Source organism: Pelobates fuscus, chromosome 1 (assembly GCF_036172605.1).
Source record: "Pelobates fuscus isolate aPelFus1 chromosome 1, aPelFus1.pri, whole genome shotgun sequence".
NCBI lineage: Eukaryota > Metazoa > Chordata > Amphibia > Anura > Pelobatidae > Pelobates > Pelobates fuscus.
Genome location: NC_086317.1, coordinates 341,847,079 through 341,866,740, shown reverse-complemented (window position 1 = coordinate 341,866,740; position 19,662 = coordinate 341,847,079). Strand labels below are relative to the sequence as shown.

The following is a 19,662-nucleotide window of genomic DNA, read 5'->3' as shown; positions in this document are numbered from 1 at the left end:
ATTGTACTGTTGCGCAGCCCTACCCTACATTTGTGCTCCTGTCTCCTATTGTATTTATGGGTATTTTGAGAAAACCCTTGCATTGGATTGCTACCTAACCCACTTTGTTCAACTTCTATCTATTAGCGCTGACCCCTATTGTTTTTGTTTTCTAGAATAAGCAATGAGCCTTAATATTATGTAGGGAACAGTTACTAGAAAAAGTCTCAATATAGCCATATCCTGTACTGTATTCCTTCCTAGCCTGCATTATACATAGTCCATACCAAAGATAATTATTAATATAATGTATTTACATAACCTTTACAAATGTCTTCCTTCTTAAAGGGACACTCCAGGCACCCAAACCACTTCTGCCCATTGGAATGGTCTGGGTGCCAACTCCCACCACTCTTAACCCTGAAAGTGTAATTATTGCAGTTTTTTATAAACTGCAATAATTACCTTGCAGGGTTAACTCCACCTCTAGTGGCTGTCTACTAGACAGCCACTAGAGGGCACTTCCTGCTCTATAGCACACGCTGTGTGAGGACCTCCAGCGTCGCTCAATTCCCTATAGGAAAGCATTGGAAAGCATTTTCAATGCTTTCCTATGGGGAGCTCTAATGTGCATGCGCAGCATTGCCACGCATGCGCATTAGGTCTCCCCGGCCAGTGGGCGGGATCAGTCTCACTCACCAGCCGACATAATCACTGGGAGGAGCGGCAGCGAGCAGAAACCACCGCCGAGGGACATCGGCGGGGTCTCAGGTAAGTGACCTGAAGACGTTTTCACCCCTTCAGCTACCGGGGATTGGGAGGAAAGAGGGAGAGGGGCTGTATGGGCTGTAATTATCCCTATCTCTGATACAAAGACATCTTCGGTTTTTATATTTTCCATAGATGTCAAGGGTACAGAAATATATTATGTCAACTGTATCTCTTGAAATATAATTGAATCACTAATGAAGTTATCTTAGTTGCAAAGAGAAGGAATAACATTGTCATTTAGGATACTCTAACCACCAAAACAACTTAAGAAATGTTGTACTATAGATCAAGTCTCAGCAATCAAACTGCTCAATTCGCTGCTCTTTAGGATTTTAATAATGTTGTTTATGCAGGCCAAGCCACACCTCCACTTCTTGGGACTCACAGCCTCACTGCACACTTCCTAAAAGAGAACTTACATTTTCTAGCTTCTTATATTGCACACTTAGTTGAATTTCTTATTTGCTGTTCTGTTAATTGGCTGCTATGACCTTCAGTAGCTTCATGGTCTGATTAAAGTTCAATTAACAGACCAGGAGATAATAACTTCTAAATTAAACACATTGTGTAAAAATGAAACCTTTTTTTTCATGGAGGCTTTGTAAATGACTGCCAGGGAAGGTGTTGTCAGGATTGTATAAGCAAAGTGATTGATTTAACTTCACAGGGAATTGAGCAGTGAAACTGCAGGGGCATGATCTATACACCAAAATGACTTCATTAAGCTAAAATTGTTTTGTGTCTTGGAGTATCCACTTAAGGTCAACTTTAAGTTGATTGTTGGGGATGTGAATCAATATCTTTGTATGTAATTGTCTAGATTCTGACCAAATAGGTAGAAACCACAGTAGGATTTTCTGGCCTTCAAACTTAACCTTCTGTTTATTTTCATTTGTAGATCAGACTAAATAAATACAATCTAAATTAGCTTAATTATTGGTTCTCTGATTAAAGTCTAACATTCAATTATGCAAGCACTCACTTGTGCAGATCTATGTATGTAACCCATTTGACTTCAAAGAATACCGAATGAAAATGTTCACAGTTATATCCCTGATCTTATGCTTCACATTAGTTTACATGTAACATGTTAAAACTGGAAATCATGGAACAAAGAAAATCTGAGAACATCGAAGCATGGTATTTTCATTACAAGCTATGGAAAATATGCTTTAGAATTAATATACATTCCTCCCTACCATTTTTATTTTAATGGAAGCAACGTTCTTTGCTATAGCCCAAAGTACTAAAACAAATAACATGTACTCAACAGTACCATATTTCTCCTGTGGGTTGAAAATTATCTGTTTGCAATGGAGCAGGTTAAATGTTTTAAATACATCATTTTCTTAAACCTCTATCGAATCAATTTGTAGGAGAACATTTTTTGTTAGTAATAATAAAGATGCATGAGGAAATGTAACCAAATTCAATATTCTAAATGTATCATGACTTGCAGCAGAAAAAATATATATAGTTTTTTTGGTTCTCCAAAGACTACATAGGAGACTAAATTTATAAAATATGTCAATAAACAGTAATTAAGGTCAGTGGGGACTGATCTTGGCAAACATCAGCGACACTAAGAATAAATATGATTTACAGCTCAAACAAGACTGCATTCCTACATGCAAGTCTATTCTACTTAGCACATAACCCACTTGAACTCAGTAATAGAACCTCATGTTGCATGTTCTTGGGATACTTGGAGATTTGTTACGGTCCAAACTGCAATTCATTTGAATTTAGGCTGATCATGTGATCAGTCAAATTCCCAAACTCTAAATAAATGCTGCCGAATCACGGACCATGCAAAATGTGGAATGGTCTCACATGTTTGTTTTGATTCACTATTCTGAATTTTGCCTGTTGCACCGAAAAAAAAAGATGATTGACAGCTAGGGGACAGTCTGTAAATGTTAACTTTACCCACTGTCACGACTACTAGTGTGGTCCAGCACGCAGAAACTATGTAAACATATACATATATAAGGAAAGGGAAATAACAGGATAGAGCGTAAACCGGACCTTAGAATGGCCGGACTAATACGCTAGAGACAGAGAATGGTCAAAGGGAAAGCCGAGGTCAAGGAAGCCAGAAAATACACAATACCGTAAAGACAAGCCAAGTCAGGGAAACCAGAATATAGAATAACCAGGGAAAAGCCAAGATCAGGATACCAGGAAATCAGAAACACGAAAATAGCACTCTCAGGAAACCAGGAAACGGAAACAACGACAGGGCAAAGTACTGGGGTGAGTTAGGGGGTTAAATATCCCTCTCTATGCTGTGATTGGTCAGAGGGCAAGCTCTGACCCCAAAACGTGCGTGTGCGTCGACTTCGTGATGTCACGCACACGTTGGTATAAGTTCCGGGGGCGGGGCTAGCAATAGACGCGACCACGCGGTCGGCGCCATCTTGGATATGGGCGTGATGCCCGGAAGACCTGGGGGAGCGGTTCCCGGCTCGCCGACGAGCAGGTAAGCTCGTGTTGTCGGGGCGGTCGTGCCGGTCGGGCACGGCCGTAAGACTTGGCGGGCCGGCGACCGCAACACCCACATATTAAGTGAGCAGTGACCAATAGAGGGAAACAGCAGGGAAAAAAATAAAATACTATAGTGTATTTAATATATTATTTGTAAATATAAGTAATTTTAAAGTGTTGCTAATTATATAATAAAATGAAATGCTACTTTTATTAATAAAATAAAACAAACATGATAACACACAGTTAATATAAAGCAGCAATACAATGTATGGATAATGGATACAAAAGTCTCCCTGCTATAAACTTAATTAGATACAACCTCTAGATGCAGGAACCACATGGGGATATAGATGCACTCTATGGACAAAAGCATTGGAACATTACACCAACAGGGACATTTATGACATTGCATTCTAAATACACAGTCATTAATATGTAGTTGCCCCCCTCCTTTGCAGCTAAAACAGCTTTCGCTCTTCTGGGAAGGCTTTCCACAAGATTGTGTATTGTTTCTGTGGGAATCTTTGCCCATTCAGCCAGAAAAGCATTTGTGAGGTCAAACACTGATATTTAGCAAAAAGGCCTGATTCGCAGATTCCATTCCAGTTCATCACAAAAGTGTTCGATGGGGTTGAGATCAGGGCTCTGTGTGAGCCATTCAAGTTCTTCCACACAAACTAATTCAACAATGTTTATATAGACCTTGCTCTGTACGCTGGGGCATAGTCATAGTGGAATTGAAAGGGCCTTGTCAAACTCTTCCCACAAACTTGGAAGCATAGCATTGTTAAAAATGTCATGTTTGCTGAAGCATTAAGATTTCCCTCCACTGGAAATAAGGAGCCTAGTCCAACCACTGAAATCACTTCTATGCCATTATCCCTCCTCCACCAAACTTTAGAGTTGGTACAGTGCAGTCAAGCAGGTAACGTTTTCCTGGCATCCGCCAAGCCCAGACTCACACATCAGACTGCCAAACAGATAAGCGTGATTTGTCACTCCACAATGCACCTTCCCACTTCTCCAGAGATCAGTGGTGGCTTGCTTTACATCACTTGATCTGATGCTTGGTAATGTTCTTGGTGATGTGAAGCTTGCCGGCAACTGCTCTACCATTGACAACTATAATGTAATTTACAGTTGACTGTGGAATAACAAAGATGCCATTACCCAACTTTACTTTTTGCAAAGGTGGCATTCTCTGCCACCATCCAGTATCATGGTTGAATTCACTGAGCTCTTCAGAACAACCCATTTTTTTTAGTAAAAACATTATTTAAAAATTATTACAAATACATTATATTTTATAAGCCATTGACCTCATTTAGCACGTAATTAAATATATATCTATAAGTAGTTTTTATTACTGCTCCCCCATTTCCCCTCTATTGGTTACTTTTATCTCACTTGATCTGTGAACCAAGTAGCTGGAAAATGCTCCTACCAGGGCATTGCAAAATATATACATAATATATATATATTATACAGTACACTTATTGGTCCCCATGTTGTGCCCTTTTGGTTTGTCTGCTTTGTTTCCTGAATCAGTTTTTCATTACTGAAATTCTGCAGAGCCAAAACAACATATAGCCAAAATTTGGGCATCCCAAAAAAATTTAAAATTCATAAGAAATGGTTCAGCAGAACCAAATTTTCTCACCTTGCACAAATATCTTCAAATCTTGAGTCATGAAATTTTTCATTTTATAAGGAGGCTTCCTTTTTCCATACTTTGCTAAAGGTCTACCAGCAGCAAAAAGGTTAATGTAAATATAACAAAAGAACAGAGCAGATCAATGTCACATAAAACCGGATCAAGGTCCCTTCACTATTTTTTTGCTGCTGCCTCCCAGGTGAGTTTGTTTCCCCTCAGAGTCTTCTGACCTTAAATTGATATTTGATGCATTTTCTTCTTTTTTTGTTTTTTGTTACCCAATGTATTTTCTCCTTAATTTTTGCAAATAGATTTCTCTTTTGTTTGGGGTTTTTTGTCCTTTACTCTATATCTTGTCTCTGTTTTCTGTTCCAGTCAAATCGTGTTGCGATTGCAACGGGCCTTTTCTTCTCCTTTTTTTTTTTTGTGGTTCCCCCAATCCCCGTTCCACTTCTTGGACCTGCGCTTTTTTTTTTTTTTTTATAAATATAATTTTTATTTCGGCTCGTAATGTTCACATTGAGACTCGTAGGTCTCCATTTGCATTTAAGTATAATAACCAAAGCACAACATGTGCAAAAAAGAATGTAAAGCAGACATTCGGGCGCAGTCGTGTGTCCTCAGGTAGTTGATCTGCCATTAATGTCTGTAATTCTGGCTTAGTGGTCGTCAGTATCCAGTGTGTCCATATGTCAAGATATGTCTGTTGTTGCAGTCCAGCCGCATGCATGGTAAGTTCTTCCATGGCTCTTAGGTCCTCCATTTGGGTGAACCATGTGTGCATAGATGGGGTTTCTTTTTCTTCCAGAACTGTGGGACAGTCTGTTCTGCAATGTTGAGAATTCGGATCGTGAGTGATTTTTTATATTTGGATGTCAGGGTTTTTGTGTGGTGGAGTAGCATGGCAGCCGGTTCTAGCGGTGGAGGGTTGTCTGAGAATCGGGATAGTATTTTGTGGATAGTGCGCCAAAAGGGTTGTATTAGTTCGCAGTCCCACCATATGTGTATGAGTGTGCCTAGTGCCTTATCACACCACCAGCAGAGGTGAGTCTCATTTGTGTGTATGTGGTGTGCTGTGGCTAGCATACAATACCAACGTGTAAGCAATTTGGAGACAGCCTCTTGGCTTTTGCTAAAAACGGAACAATGGTGTATGATATTGCACATCTTTTCCCATTCCTGGGCGCTGAATGTTTGGTTCAAAGTCTCCTCCCATTTTCCCATAAATTTAGGCACTTCCCCTGGGGTTTGTGATTGGAGGATGCAGTATAGGTGTGACACCCCGTGTGGTAGCGGATCTGGGTCTGTGCACAGCCTTTCGAAGGCAGTGAGGTCCCTGTCCAGAGCTATCCCTTGTGGGAAGAGTCTCACATAGCTGCGCAGTTGTTCATATCTAAAATGTGTTAGGAAAGGCTGGGAGGTCTCTCCACACATCTCTGTCAGGCCCTTCAGTCCTCGTCTGGTGCACACATGTCTCAGCCGTGGTAGAGGGTCTTCCACCAGGGCTCGAAGGGCTCCCGGGTCCATGCCCGGCGGGAAGTCTGTTTTGTAAGTGAGAGGCAGTAATGGGGATGGATATGTGGAGAGGGCATGTCGTCCTATGCTTCTGCGCCACACCGTCAGTGTCGCTTTGGTGTAAGCGGAGTATTGTCCTTCCTCCCTGGCCCCCTTCGCGGGGAGCCACGGGAGAAGGGCAGCAGGTATGCCCGCTTCTTTCTCCTCTGCTGTTTTCCAGAGCTTGGTGACCCTCGTTTTGGACCACTCGACAATGCGCTGCAGGTGGCATGCTTTGTAGTATAGTGTGAAGTCTGCTATGGCTACTCCCCCTTTGTCTTTGGGTTGTGAGAGCAGTGAGTATCTCAGTCTGGGTCTCCTCCCATCCCACACATAAGCCCCCAGCGCTCCTCGAAGTGTCGTGAAGAAGGAAGTTGGGATCACTATGGGCAGGGCCTGGAAGAGGTAGAGTAGTCTCGGTAAAAAGTTCATTTTCACCACTTGTACTCTACCCAACCAGGATATGTGAGGGAAGGCCCATTCTCTCATTTCTTTCCAAAACTGGAGTAGTATCGGGGCGAAGTTAGCCGTGTATAAGTTTGCTGCTTTCGCTGTTAACCAGGTTCCTAGGTAGCATATTTTGTCTGGGGCCCATTGGAATGCATGACTCGGATGGAGCTGGGCGGCCCTCTGCGCGGGTAGACTAATATTTAAAATATAGGATTTTGAAAAATTGATTTTCAGACCCGATAGTAGCCCAAACGTTTGGAAAGCCTGCACTAGGTTAGGTAGGGAGACCTCCGGATGAGTTATAAAGAACAGCAGGTCGTCCGCGTATGCGGATATTTTGTGGTGTGTATCCCCTGTGTGGACTCCCTTGATGTCTGGGTGGCATCTGATGGTATTCAGGAAGGGCTCCAGAGCCAGGACAAATAATAATGGGGACAGGGGACAACCCTGGCGTGTGCCATTATAGATTGGAAAGGCCTCCGTAAGTGCCCCGTTTACCAGTACGTGTGCCATCGGCCGGGAATAAAGGGCTCTGACCCATCCCTGGAGGTGTGTTCCCATACCCATGTGTGCCATCGTCCGGAACATGTATTCACAGCAGACCCTGTCAAAGGCCTTCTCCGCGTCCGTGGATAGCAGGAGAAGGCCCGTGTCATCCCCTGTCTTCCTATGCATGAGTGTGAGGGCTCGGATAGTATTATCCCTGGCTTCCCGTCCCATCACGAATCCCACCTGGTCCGCATGGACCAACCTGGGTACGTGCGTCTGGAGTCTGGTCGCCAGGACCTTCGCCAGCAGTTTGAGGTCATTGTTGATGAGGGATATAGGTCGGTAGCTCCCACAGTGCTCCCGATCTTTTCCTTCCTTGGGTATTATGGTAATATGTGCCGTCAATGCCTGTGTGGGGATGTCATGTCCCAACTCCTCCAGGGTAATGGGTTCCTCTAACTGGTCTACCCCTTCCGTCATTAGAGAGGGGAGTGCATGGGTTTTAAAATAGTCGTCTATAGAGGTACGGAGCTTTTGGGCATGTGTATCCATTTGTGGCCTCGCTATGGAGTATAGCTCTGTGTAGTATGCCCGAATGATCTCCTGTATCTCAGTGGGGTGTCTGTGTAGGACCCCTCCCTTGTCCCGTATACGGTCGATGTATGTGTCTTGCCTTCTTTTATTGAGCATGTGCACCAGGAGCTTCCTACTCTTATTTCCATTTACAGCAAAAAATGCCCTATGGCGCAGTACAGCCCTATGGTGTTTAGAGTGTAGAAGTGTAGTCAGTTCCCTCCGTAGGCAGAGGAGCATCGCCTGGTGTGTGGGGAGTTGAAGTCGTTTGTTGAGGGCATCTAGGTGTCGTATGTCCGTCAGTAATGTGGTCATACGTGCCTCCCTCTGCCTCTTCAGGAGTGTGCTCTTTTGTATGAAATGTCCCCTAATTACGCTTTTGTGTGCTTCCCACCATATGGTGGGGGAGGTCTGATCGCTATTGTTTGTGAAATATTCTTGTAATGTTGTTTCTATCTCTGTCGCCACCTCAGGCATTGCGAGTAGTGCTTTGTTTAACCTCCATTTAGAGATCTTTGGTTTGAATAGGGGGGATTTTACTGTGATGGTCTGACCATGTTGCAGTGTCCTGTTCGGCTCGAAGCACTAGCGGTAGGTGGTACTGTGACATAAAGAGGTAGTCGATTTGGGTGTATGAGTTATGCGGATGGGAATAGAAGGTATAATCCCTCTCATCCGGGTGTAGTGCCCTCCAGCAGTCTACCAGTTGTGCCCTAGCCAATAAGGTCCTGATTGCCGTGATGTGTTGTGTAGGGATGTGAGTGTGTCCTAGGGAGGAATCCCACTTAGGGTCCAGAGCTACATTCAGGTCCCCTCCCCCCCCCCCCCCCCCAGTACCATAACGCCCTCTGTGAAGCTCTTAAGGGTGCAAAGTATCTGAGCTTTGAAGCGATATTGCCTGCGATTTGGGACATATACGTTAGCAAAGGTGTACATTGTGCCTGCTATCTCCCCCTTTATAAAAGTGTAGCGTCCTTCCGGATCAGTCATCACTCCTGTCTCTTTAAATGGAATGCGTTTGTGAAGGAGGATTGCTGTGCCTCTGGACTTTCCTTCCTGAAAAGCGCTGTAGTAGCCTACGGGGTAGTGTTGGTTTGTCAGCGTGGGCCTTGACCCTTCTCTGAAATGTGTCTCCTGTAGAAACACTATTGATGCCTTATGGGTTAGGAATTCCCTCATGGCTCCTGATCATTTTTCGGGCTTGTTTAGACCTCTGGCGTTAAGAGAGAGAATTGTGATAGGGGCTGGGGCAATGGACATGGTCGGCACCTTTCAGTCGGCTGTGTGTGAGTAGTGTCGTGTCCGTCAAGAGGTCTAGGGTTAGGTTGGGGAAGGGGGCTTAGGGAGATTTGGGGTAGCCGGGGAAGGAAAAGTCAAGGGCTGTATCACACAGTCCCTTTGTCGGTATACAATCGCTGTGTGTAGCGATATCGGAGAAGAGCGTCGGAGGGCAGTAAATCCCCCCTCCACTAAGGGACGGAGGGGTACCTCTCACCTGAGTCTTGTTGCTCACTCCAGTAGGGCTGTCGAAGGAGTCCAAGAATTCCCAAGTGGGCAAAACCCAGAGGACCAAGTGCTCTCACAAATTGGTCGTCGCAGACCACTGTGGTCTCTCGGGGCTCCGCCCAGTCAGGACCTTCCGTGTCCCCGACTTGCAGCTCGATCCATTTAGATTGTAGCATATGTGTTAACCTCACCAAATAATAACATCATTAACTTTAACATATTAGGTAGCCATAACATAAACAATGTAACAGATTTCCCTTGTGCGTCCTTTCTGTGTAGGTCAGTTACTGACCTGTCCTGCTCCCCTCCCCTACCCCCTCATCTCCTCCCTCCCCCCTCCTATACTCCCTAATCTCCCTCCCCCCTCTCCCCTCCCCCTAGCTCCGGTGGTCATTTCTCAGCATACGTGGCGTGCCCCAGGGTGATATCGGTGGTCTATCCTTAGAATAGTTAGGGACCTCGTCCCTCCACTGCTCTGTGGATTCTGGACACCCTCCTAGGGCCTGTGTCCCCTCACCCCTAAATCCCCCCCTTCCCCCCCTGAACCTTCGCCCTGCCAGTACTTGCTGTGAAAAAAGGCAGACAGATGTTCAGACTGTGGCGGTGCGCCAGAGGTTCTTCGTAAAGTTCTAGGGCGTATTTGCCCGCAGTGTTCAGAGGAAGTGAGGGAGAGGAAAAAAAAAAAAGGGTTTGTGAAGAGTCTCATTCAATCAAAGTTTCTGTCCTAAAGCCGGTATTCTCCTGTTAGTCGTCCTTGCTGGGAGTATAGCCGGGGGGGGGGGCAGTGGTTTTCAGTTGGGCATCCCCGTCGTTCTGATCATTTGTGTGCAAGGGAGCCTAACTCGTTGGGGTCGGGGGCCTGTGCCTTGCGGCCTGGGGCCAGAGGTATAAAAATTCAGCGGGTTTGGCCATGTCAGAGTCTCTAGTGTCAGGTGTAATCTGGCGAATTTCAATGTGAAAAAAATGAAATATGTAACACGCTATATTTGACCCTGTAACTTCCCAAAACACCATAAAACCTGTACATAGGGGGTACTGTTTTACACGTGAGACATCGCTGAATACAAATATGTGTATGTCACTGCAGTAAAAGCAAACAGTATTTTGACATTCACAGTTAAAATGTCACGTAGAACTAATACAAAAATCTTATTTTCTCCCAATTTTTTATATTTTTTTCATATTAAATTATGTTCCATAACTAAATATTTGATGTTAAACAAAGCCCTGTTTCCTCTGAATAAAATTATATATAATAAGTGTGGGTGCATTTAATATGAAGGAGGTGAATTACGGTTGGACAGACATATAGCGCAAATGCCAGGTTTTGTTTACGTTTTGTTTTGATCACAACTTGTACATTTGGCTGCGGTCTTAAGGGGTTAAATGTTGAAGATCTGGTTTGATACGATTATAATAGAAATGCAACGTATTTATTGACCTATCCCAAATAAATATCTAAATTCATGGACAGTAGTCCAATTTGCAGTCAAATTGCCTTAATTAATATTTATACTGGTTTGTTTTTTTCTCATACAAATAATTTCTATAAACATGCTTGAATTGCTATGCAATAGGAGATATCCAAATATGATAGAAAAAAATCAGTGGGAAGTTGACCTGTTCTTACCTCTTCCACCATGACATGAACATAGCTTTTCCACACTGTAGAATCAGGACTCTTCTTCATTTAAACAAAAACAAATGTGTGGGTTTCACAATTAAAGCCATGAGAACTTAAACCCATCGGTGCATCCAGAAAATGGACTTTAGATGCACCATACTTCAGTCTGAATGAAATCGTGGGTAGGCAGGAATCTAGATTTGTTTTGAATATGAATAAGCCCTCATAAGATACTTTCTAAAGAAAGAACACATTATCAATGTAACAGTACCACATACACAGATAGATCAGTTATCAAATGAGTCCATGAATACGTTGGTATATTCCAGAGCCACATTTGACCCAATGGTATTACACCTAAGTTGCTTGAAGTATTGTTTACTGTAACAGAAGTCATATTAATTCAAAACAACATGTAGGAGGTCCATAATAAACCTGCCTCCAGAAAGTGATCTGCAACAGCCTGTACCCCACCATCATAGGGGATGGAGCTGTACAGGCTGTTGACATCCACGGCGCAAAGCACAAGTTTTGCGAATAAAATCACCTTTTTGCTTGCTTTATTGGCTTCCTTATACCTTTTATAGGATGCATATGATTTGTCCGATTTAAATGCTTTAAATGCCCTTTTCTTATTTTTAATCTCTTGTTTTACTTCTCTACTAAGCCGCATTGGTTTTAATTTGTTTATTTTATATTTATTAACCAATGGTACATACTGAGAAATGTACCTTTTTAATATTTGTTGTAAGATGTTCTATTTATCCTCCGTGTTCTTTTCCCTAAAGAGTTTATGCCAGTCAATATATTGTAAAGCTGCTCTTAACTTATAGAAATTGGCCTTTTTAAAAGTATATGTTTTAGTGTACCCCATGTGCTTTTGATTTTTTGAGTTTATTTAAAAGGACACTATATTGTGATCACTATCTCCCAAGTGCTCACCTACTTGAATGTTGGTCAAAAGATCAACGTTGTTTGTTAAAACCAGGTCCAGACAAAATCTCCTCCAACCTTCTAGCCATCCTATTCCCCAGCACTGCAGAAACTCTCCAGTTTAGGTGCAACCCATCACTGCTATAAAGGCTATACCCAAGCGCAAAGTTGGCCCAGTGCTCTAAAAGCCCAAAACCCTCTTTCCTGCACCAAGACTTCAGCCATGCATTGGCCTCTCTAATCTCCCGCTGCCTTTCCACTGTAGCACGTGGCACAGATAATATCTCAGAGAATACCACCTTGGAGGTCCTTTTCTTTAGTTGGCTACCTAATTCCCTGAAATCATTATTTAGGACCTTCCATATTCCTCTTACATTGTCATTGGTACCAACATGGACCATGACTGCTGGTTCATCCCAAGCCCCTACCAATAATCCATCCACTCTGTCAGCAACATGCCGGACTTGAGCACATGGGAGACGGCAAACTGTCATCTGTGGTTAAGCCGATCAAAGCAGCAGATTTGCCCTATCTACTCTCCTAATGATAGTCCCCTACCATCACAACCTGTCTAGCTTTCCTTACATTTTCATCCCCACCCATATTAGAGGGCCTGTTCCCTCGGCTGTTATAATAGTCTGTGACCTTCCTGTTAAGGAATTCCAGGCAGCATTTTAAGCCTTTTACATTGGTCTGACCAGAAAAGATGTCCTTATCAAACCTATAAATTAAATTGTCCACTTCTACCTGGCTAAACCTCAAGGTATCCGCCCTCTTTTCACTTCATTTGCAGATGTCCTCGAAGAACATTGTCAGTGCGATCCTATAAAGAGATAAAAGAGACTAAGCAGCCAAATTAGTATATATTGGAGGCAGCAATGGTGGATGTGTCAGCAGCCCTTATTGCAAAGGGAAAGATGAACCAACTTTCAGAAACCTTTTCAATTTTGAGTTTTTTTTTCTTATTACAATAAATTAGCTATATGAATAATTGTGTATTTTATAAACTAAACTGATAAGGGTATGATTTCCTTGTATTTCCATTTTATGAATAATAATGACTAAAGGGATTTTGTACATATTAATAAAAAGAGGTAACTTTGTAATGTCTCAAATTTGCTACTTTCTAAAGTACAAAAAGCAAAAGATATATTGTGGTAGAAAACTGTTGTTCAATAAAGTGACATGCAAAACAAAAGAGGGTGCCAAATCCCTGTTTGAATTATTACATACCAATGAGATTGAAATACGTTAAGAAGGTTACACAATCAATTCTAGGATTTAAAGAAAGATTAATAAGCGCAGTGCCCAAAGGAATTGCTGTGAATGCCCAGAATTCCCTTAAAATGGACACTATTGTCACCAGAACAACTACACCTTATGTAATTGTTCTGGTGAGTATAATCATTCCCTTCAGGCTTTTTGCAGTAAACACTGTTTTTGTTATAGAAAAGGCAGTGTTTACATTACAGCCTAGGGATAACTCCACTGGCCACTACTCCCTGCAAGAGCTTCTCAGGGCTGTGCTGCACAGCATACAGCACTGCCATTCTGTTTTTTCAGACTGGAATACAAGTAAGGTTTTACTTTATTTAGGCTAGATGGAGTTTTTAAACACTATAGGGTCAGGAATACAGGTTTGTATTCCTGACCCTATAGTGTTCCTTTAAGGATTTTAAGTGTACAGGTATAGATATTATAGTGCCACATTGGAGAGGAGGAGATTCCATATAAGTATTGGCAAAAAGAGAAACTGAATGGATTTATAGATTTAAAAATCCTTGGTCCCCTTTGGATAAAACACAATGTATATATATATATATATATATATTTTTTTTTTTGTTTTGTTTTTTTTTGTTTGTTTTTTCATATGTTTCTTTATATGTCTAGAAATCTGTACCTTTGTTATGTATTAAAAGCCAAAGAGAATATAATGTGCACCTCACTGTACACCCACAACCCGGTTAACACCAAAACTGTGTAATAAAACTCTTTGTTCACCATTTCTTTGTTTGTTTTGTTATTTGTTGTATGAATTAAGGCTCAGTCAAACAGCATGAAGACTTTGTCTCCAGGTTGCATTTATACATTGTAGATGGCCACATAGTGGGGTTTGGGATGTACTTTGAGTGCATTTTTAGTTGTGTTAATAAAGTTTGTTTGCTCTCCTTCTGTGAAGGTGCGTGTGCCATCAGATACGTCTGGCATAAAGACATATTTATATTGCTGAGTGGACAGCCCATAGGGCGCTAACACATCTTCACATTGGAAGATAGACAAAATTGAAACTAGAAATCCTGAAGAAGGCCTGTGGATCATTGGGATTAAATGCGTTGAGCAGAGCTTTCTTCTCTTATTGTTGAAGTACTTGTTAGTGCTACTTACATCTGTGGACTTCTAGCAGGCACTATATATAATTTTAGTCACCAGCATTGGATTTGCAGACTGGATTCCTAGGTGCCGTAGGAGGAATGAGAGGTGGAATTTTAAATTTTTTTTATTCTTTTGTATAATAAATGTATTGTGCCATATTTATTTTCCTCTTGTGTGTTTGTACATTCATCTCAATCTGATTGTTATGTATTGAATCCTATTGAGATTTGGTCCCCTCTGTTGCTTGTGTGTGTTTTTGTTGGGGATTTTATTGGAGTTAGCCTGAAAGTGGCAGCATTCACCATTTTTTTTCTTGTAATATCACACCTAGCTATGCTTTTCTTTGTAGATATTCAATAAAGTGATTTAAAACATTTATGTAAACATAAATCTAAGCATAAACTGTTATATAATAACTGGATTACTTTTCTATACTATTATAGCTGGTGTATACGATTGTATTTCTCGTGGGGATTTTTATTGTTTTTTAATATGTAATATGTTGCAATTACATCACTTTTTGTACAGAAACACTTATATAAAACTTAAAATGGGAGAGATGTATCACCATAAAAGAAATACATGTTGAGAGATATTCTAATTATTAACATAAATAAATGTTGAGAGATATTTTAATTATTACCACGAATGGTCCTTATTTAGCACTTTGCCTCAGAACAGGATAGCTTTTTGCCTTCATAAATCTTCTTCAATTTCTTTCTCCTTACCAGCACTAGTAGTACACAACCATGCTTAAAATGTTTTTTTGTTTGTTTGTTTTTTAAATCAGCATTTCACCTTTAATTTCTTATTTGCACTTAATGTTGAGTATACTTTTGTTAAAAACAAACTAAAGCCATATGTTGGGAATTAGAATCAGAAAGAAAAATGAAAAAGTACCATACTTGATTTTCTCTATAAGCTTTACAGTGTTAAAACATGACCTATTTTCGAATGAGTTTATTAATAAATCCATGTGTAATGGTGTTTTTTTTTTTTTAATTATAAAACAATTAAATTATCTATTTTGGATAATAGGGAATTTCAAGCAGAAATATTAATTTTCATATATCAATTCACAGATCAGTCCAAATTCAAAGTGTACCACTGCGCTTATGAAGATGTTATACTGCCCTTACTGTCGAGGTCTTTCCAGTTTAAAACCATGCAACAACTATTGCCTCAACGTGATGAAAGGCTGTCTGGCAAATCAAGCTGATCTGGATATTGAATGGAATCTTTTCATTGGTAGGATGCTTGTATTTCTTTTATAAAATTTTAAATTATTTTATTGATAAATGCATATATATGATGTTGATGTACATAATTTATATTTGCTATACCTAGAAATACATTATAATACATTGAATTTCTATTATACATTTTTTTTTTTTTTTAAATTCTTTATTTTTGTTGTGCATAAGTTTATCACAGGCAGGTAAGAGGTGCCCCAAAAGCAGTCCTCAAACTTTTCCCTCGCTCAACAAGCGGGGCACAGATTAAACAGGCACATTTTTTAATGATAAGAACAAGAAGAAACAAGCGTTATGATTAAGCATGCAGAAAATATACAAGTTATACGAATTAACCTAGAAGTACAGAGCTTAGAGGTGTATGTGTTGCACATTCTTATATTGTAGCATGTTGCAGATAAGTAAGCCTAAAATACAGTAAGAGTCCTGAGGTCACTCGCTTATGTTATTAAAGCACCCTGATACCCCAGTGGCAGGCCGTCAGGCACCTGTGGTCCAAGGAGGGATGTCATGCTGGTTCTGTGCCCAATGAGTCCAGAGCTGTTTCGCTGCGTTGTTGCTGCCTTGGGTCGTAACTTGGGTGGTGATGGCTTGTGAGACCCCCTGTGGTGTGGAGCACTCTTCCGCCGCTCTCTTCTGGCTGTTTGGTGCCTCTTCTCTGTGGTCCGGTCGGTAAGTGTCGATGTGCCGTTGTGGAGACGGTGTAGGCCAGATCCTCGGTATGGAGTTTGGGTGTGCGCTGTGCTGAGTCTAGCCTCGCTGGTCAGCAGGCAACCACTCCCGCCTTTTTGTCGAGGGTGTGCTCCGGGCCTTACTAGCGCTTGTCTGGCGGTTGGTGAGGCTGTAGAGTAGCGGTTACTGGATGTTTCATGCAGGCGTTCAGTGCCTGTGTGGAATTCAGGAGGAGAACATCCCCCTGGAGGCCAGAAGTGCTCGTGAGAGCCAGTAGATTCCCGGTGCCGCCATCGTAGATGTGGTCTGGGTTGCGTTTTGGGGACCTGACTGGGCCTTGAAAGCTTCGGTCTTAGTCGGGGCCACAGGGCATATAGGGTGCAGGCCGGGATCACCCCCACCGGCCCAGAGGGGGGGGAACAGGGCCCGGTCCGCCCTGCCGAGGGAGTCTGGCTGGATCGCATCAGGCAGGATAGTGGGCGGCGGCCGTCCGCCTCACTCACCGCCCGAGTAGGCCTCATCCAGAGGGAGCAATGCGTGCCCTCCCGGGGGACTAAAACAGCAGCTGCAAGCCTCTCCCCGGGTCCAGTGTCTCCATAGGTGCCGGTCCACCGCGGTAGGTCGACAAGTGGTTCCAGTAGGTCCATATTTGGAGATTATTAAGCCAGGTTTGCTGGAGCTGTTGTGCCGTGCGACCGGCCAGCTCGGCGGCCAGGCCCCGCCCCCTGAATTTCTATTATACATTTAAAAAAAAATCTTAATCTTAATAATAAAATGTATAAATATCAGTTTTATTAAACAGGAAGACCAACTGATGTAACTTATAATTTAATTATGATGCATTGGAAATGCTTTGACAGTAGAGAGACAATGATGGCTCAGATAAGTCTGTACGAAATCTGAGCTACCTGCTTAACATGCTCATATATTGCATATACTACATCTGATCAAATCCCAAGTTCTTTTGCAAAGCCTTTTAATAAGAGTGGTGGTTTTTTTTTTTTTTTTTAGTTAAATCTAAATCAATGCCCATGCAGAAAGTGCATGCGAGAGGTGTTGCTAAAATAAATTAATATTTGTGATTTTGTTTTGAAATTCTACTAAAGGGACACTGTAAGACATTATAACCATTATATCTAATTGAATTGGATATAGTGCCTGGAGAGCCCTGGCACTGTTCCTCCATTTGGTGTTGAACCATTTTTTTTTTTTTTTTTTTTTAAACAGTGCTTGGAAAGAGTGCCTGGAAAACCTGAGACTGGCCCCTACAGGCTAAAATAGAGATTACACATTATCTTCTAGCCTTACCATTTCATACCAGAAATGATTCTCTCAGCCTATCACAACTGCCTATTTCTGCTCAAGCTAATGTTTCCTGAGTAGCCCAAATAACAGATGGGATGGTGCCGGGGGACTTTGGACACTATAACCATTTCAATGAGATAAAGAAGTTAACGTGTCTATAGTGTCACTTATCTAGTTTTGTTTTTTATTTTTTGGGGGGCTGGGTGGAATATTTTTTTTTTTTTTTTTTTTTTTTTTTTTTACAATCCCCGTTCTTTAAAAAGAATTACATAACTTTTTAGATTTTCTTAAAGTACTATTAATCTTACTCTGTTCTCTTCATATCTGCATCAAGGTCATATTGAATGCTAAATATTTTTACACTGAACTCACAAAATGTGTGTGTGTGTGTTATTTGTATTGAAGTGGACATTTCACTATTGGTTTGCAATCTAGGAATGAATGATTGGTGTATGCCAGTAGGATAATGCTTAAATAATAAAATGTGACATAAACTGTGCAAAATATGTAATCACTTAAGTTTATCACAACAACAGGTGGAGCTTCTGCCCCTATAGCCTCTCATTTATTAACTGTTGTATCAAACCCATCTAAACTCCTAATTATGTGGACTTGGATTGTTACTTTCCCAAGAAGAATTAAATTATTTTATGGTTGAAACAAACTTATTAAAATAAAAAAAAGTCCTATAATGTACAATATAGTAAAGCAGTATCCAGCTCAATTTCTAACATTAACCCTGCAATACTTGTATGTATTCTCTGTCATGCAAATAAATACATTCCTTTACCAGTGAGCATACTGATGATACATATTCTGAACTTTTGCAACCTAATAAGTCTACAGTGCAAAGGGTCACATATACGCGATTGTGTATTTTGTCTATTATTGCTACAAGTGAAAAGTGAATAAATAGCTGTTGAAATATTTTAGTTTGGTTGTAAAATCTGTTGCTTTAGTTGTGTGTGAGACAAATGTAATTGGAGAGAAAAGAAACACATTATTGCAAAATACATCATTTCATTTAGCGAAAACATTTTATTTTGGTCATAATACAACTTTCAAGTATTGTGTTGATGTTCAACATATTATGAATAGTTTCCTTACCAGTTCAAGGCACAAATAATAAATTTCTATTGATGGAGACATTAATGATTAAGTATTTATAGCAATGCAATATGAATAGTATATGTGGACTGGAATTCTGAAGTGTTATACAGAAAGAAGAGAAAGAATACACATTCAAGTCTAGTCTGCTTTCTCATACAAGTATTTGCTATCTTGGTGAAGTATAACTAGTCTCCCTTTATGGCACCATAGCACAAAGAATGATTGCAAGCATGACATAAAATTGTCTTTCTTACTAATCACCTGATCAATAAGACCTGTTTAGATTGGAATCCTAACTGTTATTGAATATCCATGTGCATATATGATCGTTTTTCTTTTTTCATGATATCTATCAAAAATATCCTGATATGTGATAATATAATAGTTATGTATCAAAAATATATATGCCTTTTATTTTTCTTAATTTTTGTGAGCAGATCAATTAATTTGTACATGCCAATGTCTTGCAAATCTGCATTTAGTGTTACTGTAACATGGATTCAGCATGCACTGCTTTAGATTTCTATAGTTTTGAAAGGGGAAGTTTGTCCTAGCATTTCTGTTGAGCCTTTTACAACTGTGATTTAAATGGAAATGGCTTAGCTCCAAAATATATACTTTTAACAGCAAGGGGTAGAGAAATGGTATAAGTCAGGTAAATCTCTCTAGTGTTGTTTGATGTGACACATCTATTAAATCCTTCAAGAAGAATTCTGTGCTGCAGTGATTTCAAGCCTCAGTATCATTCCTCACTTACATTTATCGATCACAAAGGATGCATTATCCATCCTATATTTCATATAGAATTTTGCGACATTAATGCAAGTTAATGTGATTTGTGTCTGAGGTTTCAATGTTTACATTTTTATACATAATATTGTGTAATTGTGATTTTCTTTTTTAACCCCTTAAGCAGGGCCGCCATC

The 19,662-nt window shown here is 40.8% G+C and overlaps 1 protein-coding gene across 2 annotated transcripts in view; it reads left to right on the top strand.

Annotated features, from left to right (window-relative positions):
• The window catches only part of GPC6 (glypican 6), a 946,336-nt gene that overhangs the window by 566,661 nt on the left and 360,013 nt on the right, over window positions 1-19,662 (top strand). For both annotated transcript variants that reach the window (XM_063425801.1, XM_063425799.1), the window contains exon 4: window positions 15,479-15,644. In XM_063425801.1, coding sequence (XP_063281871.1) covers window positions 15,479-15,644 — 166 coding nt within the window. The remainder of the gene's footprint in view (window positions 1-15,478; window positions 15,645-19,662) is intronic.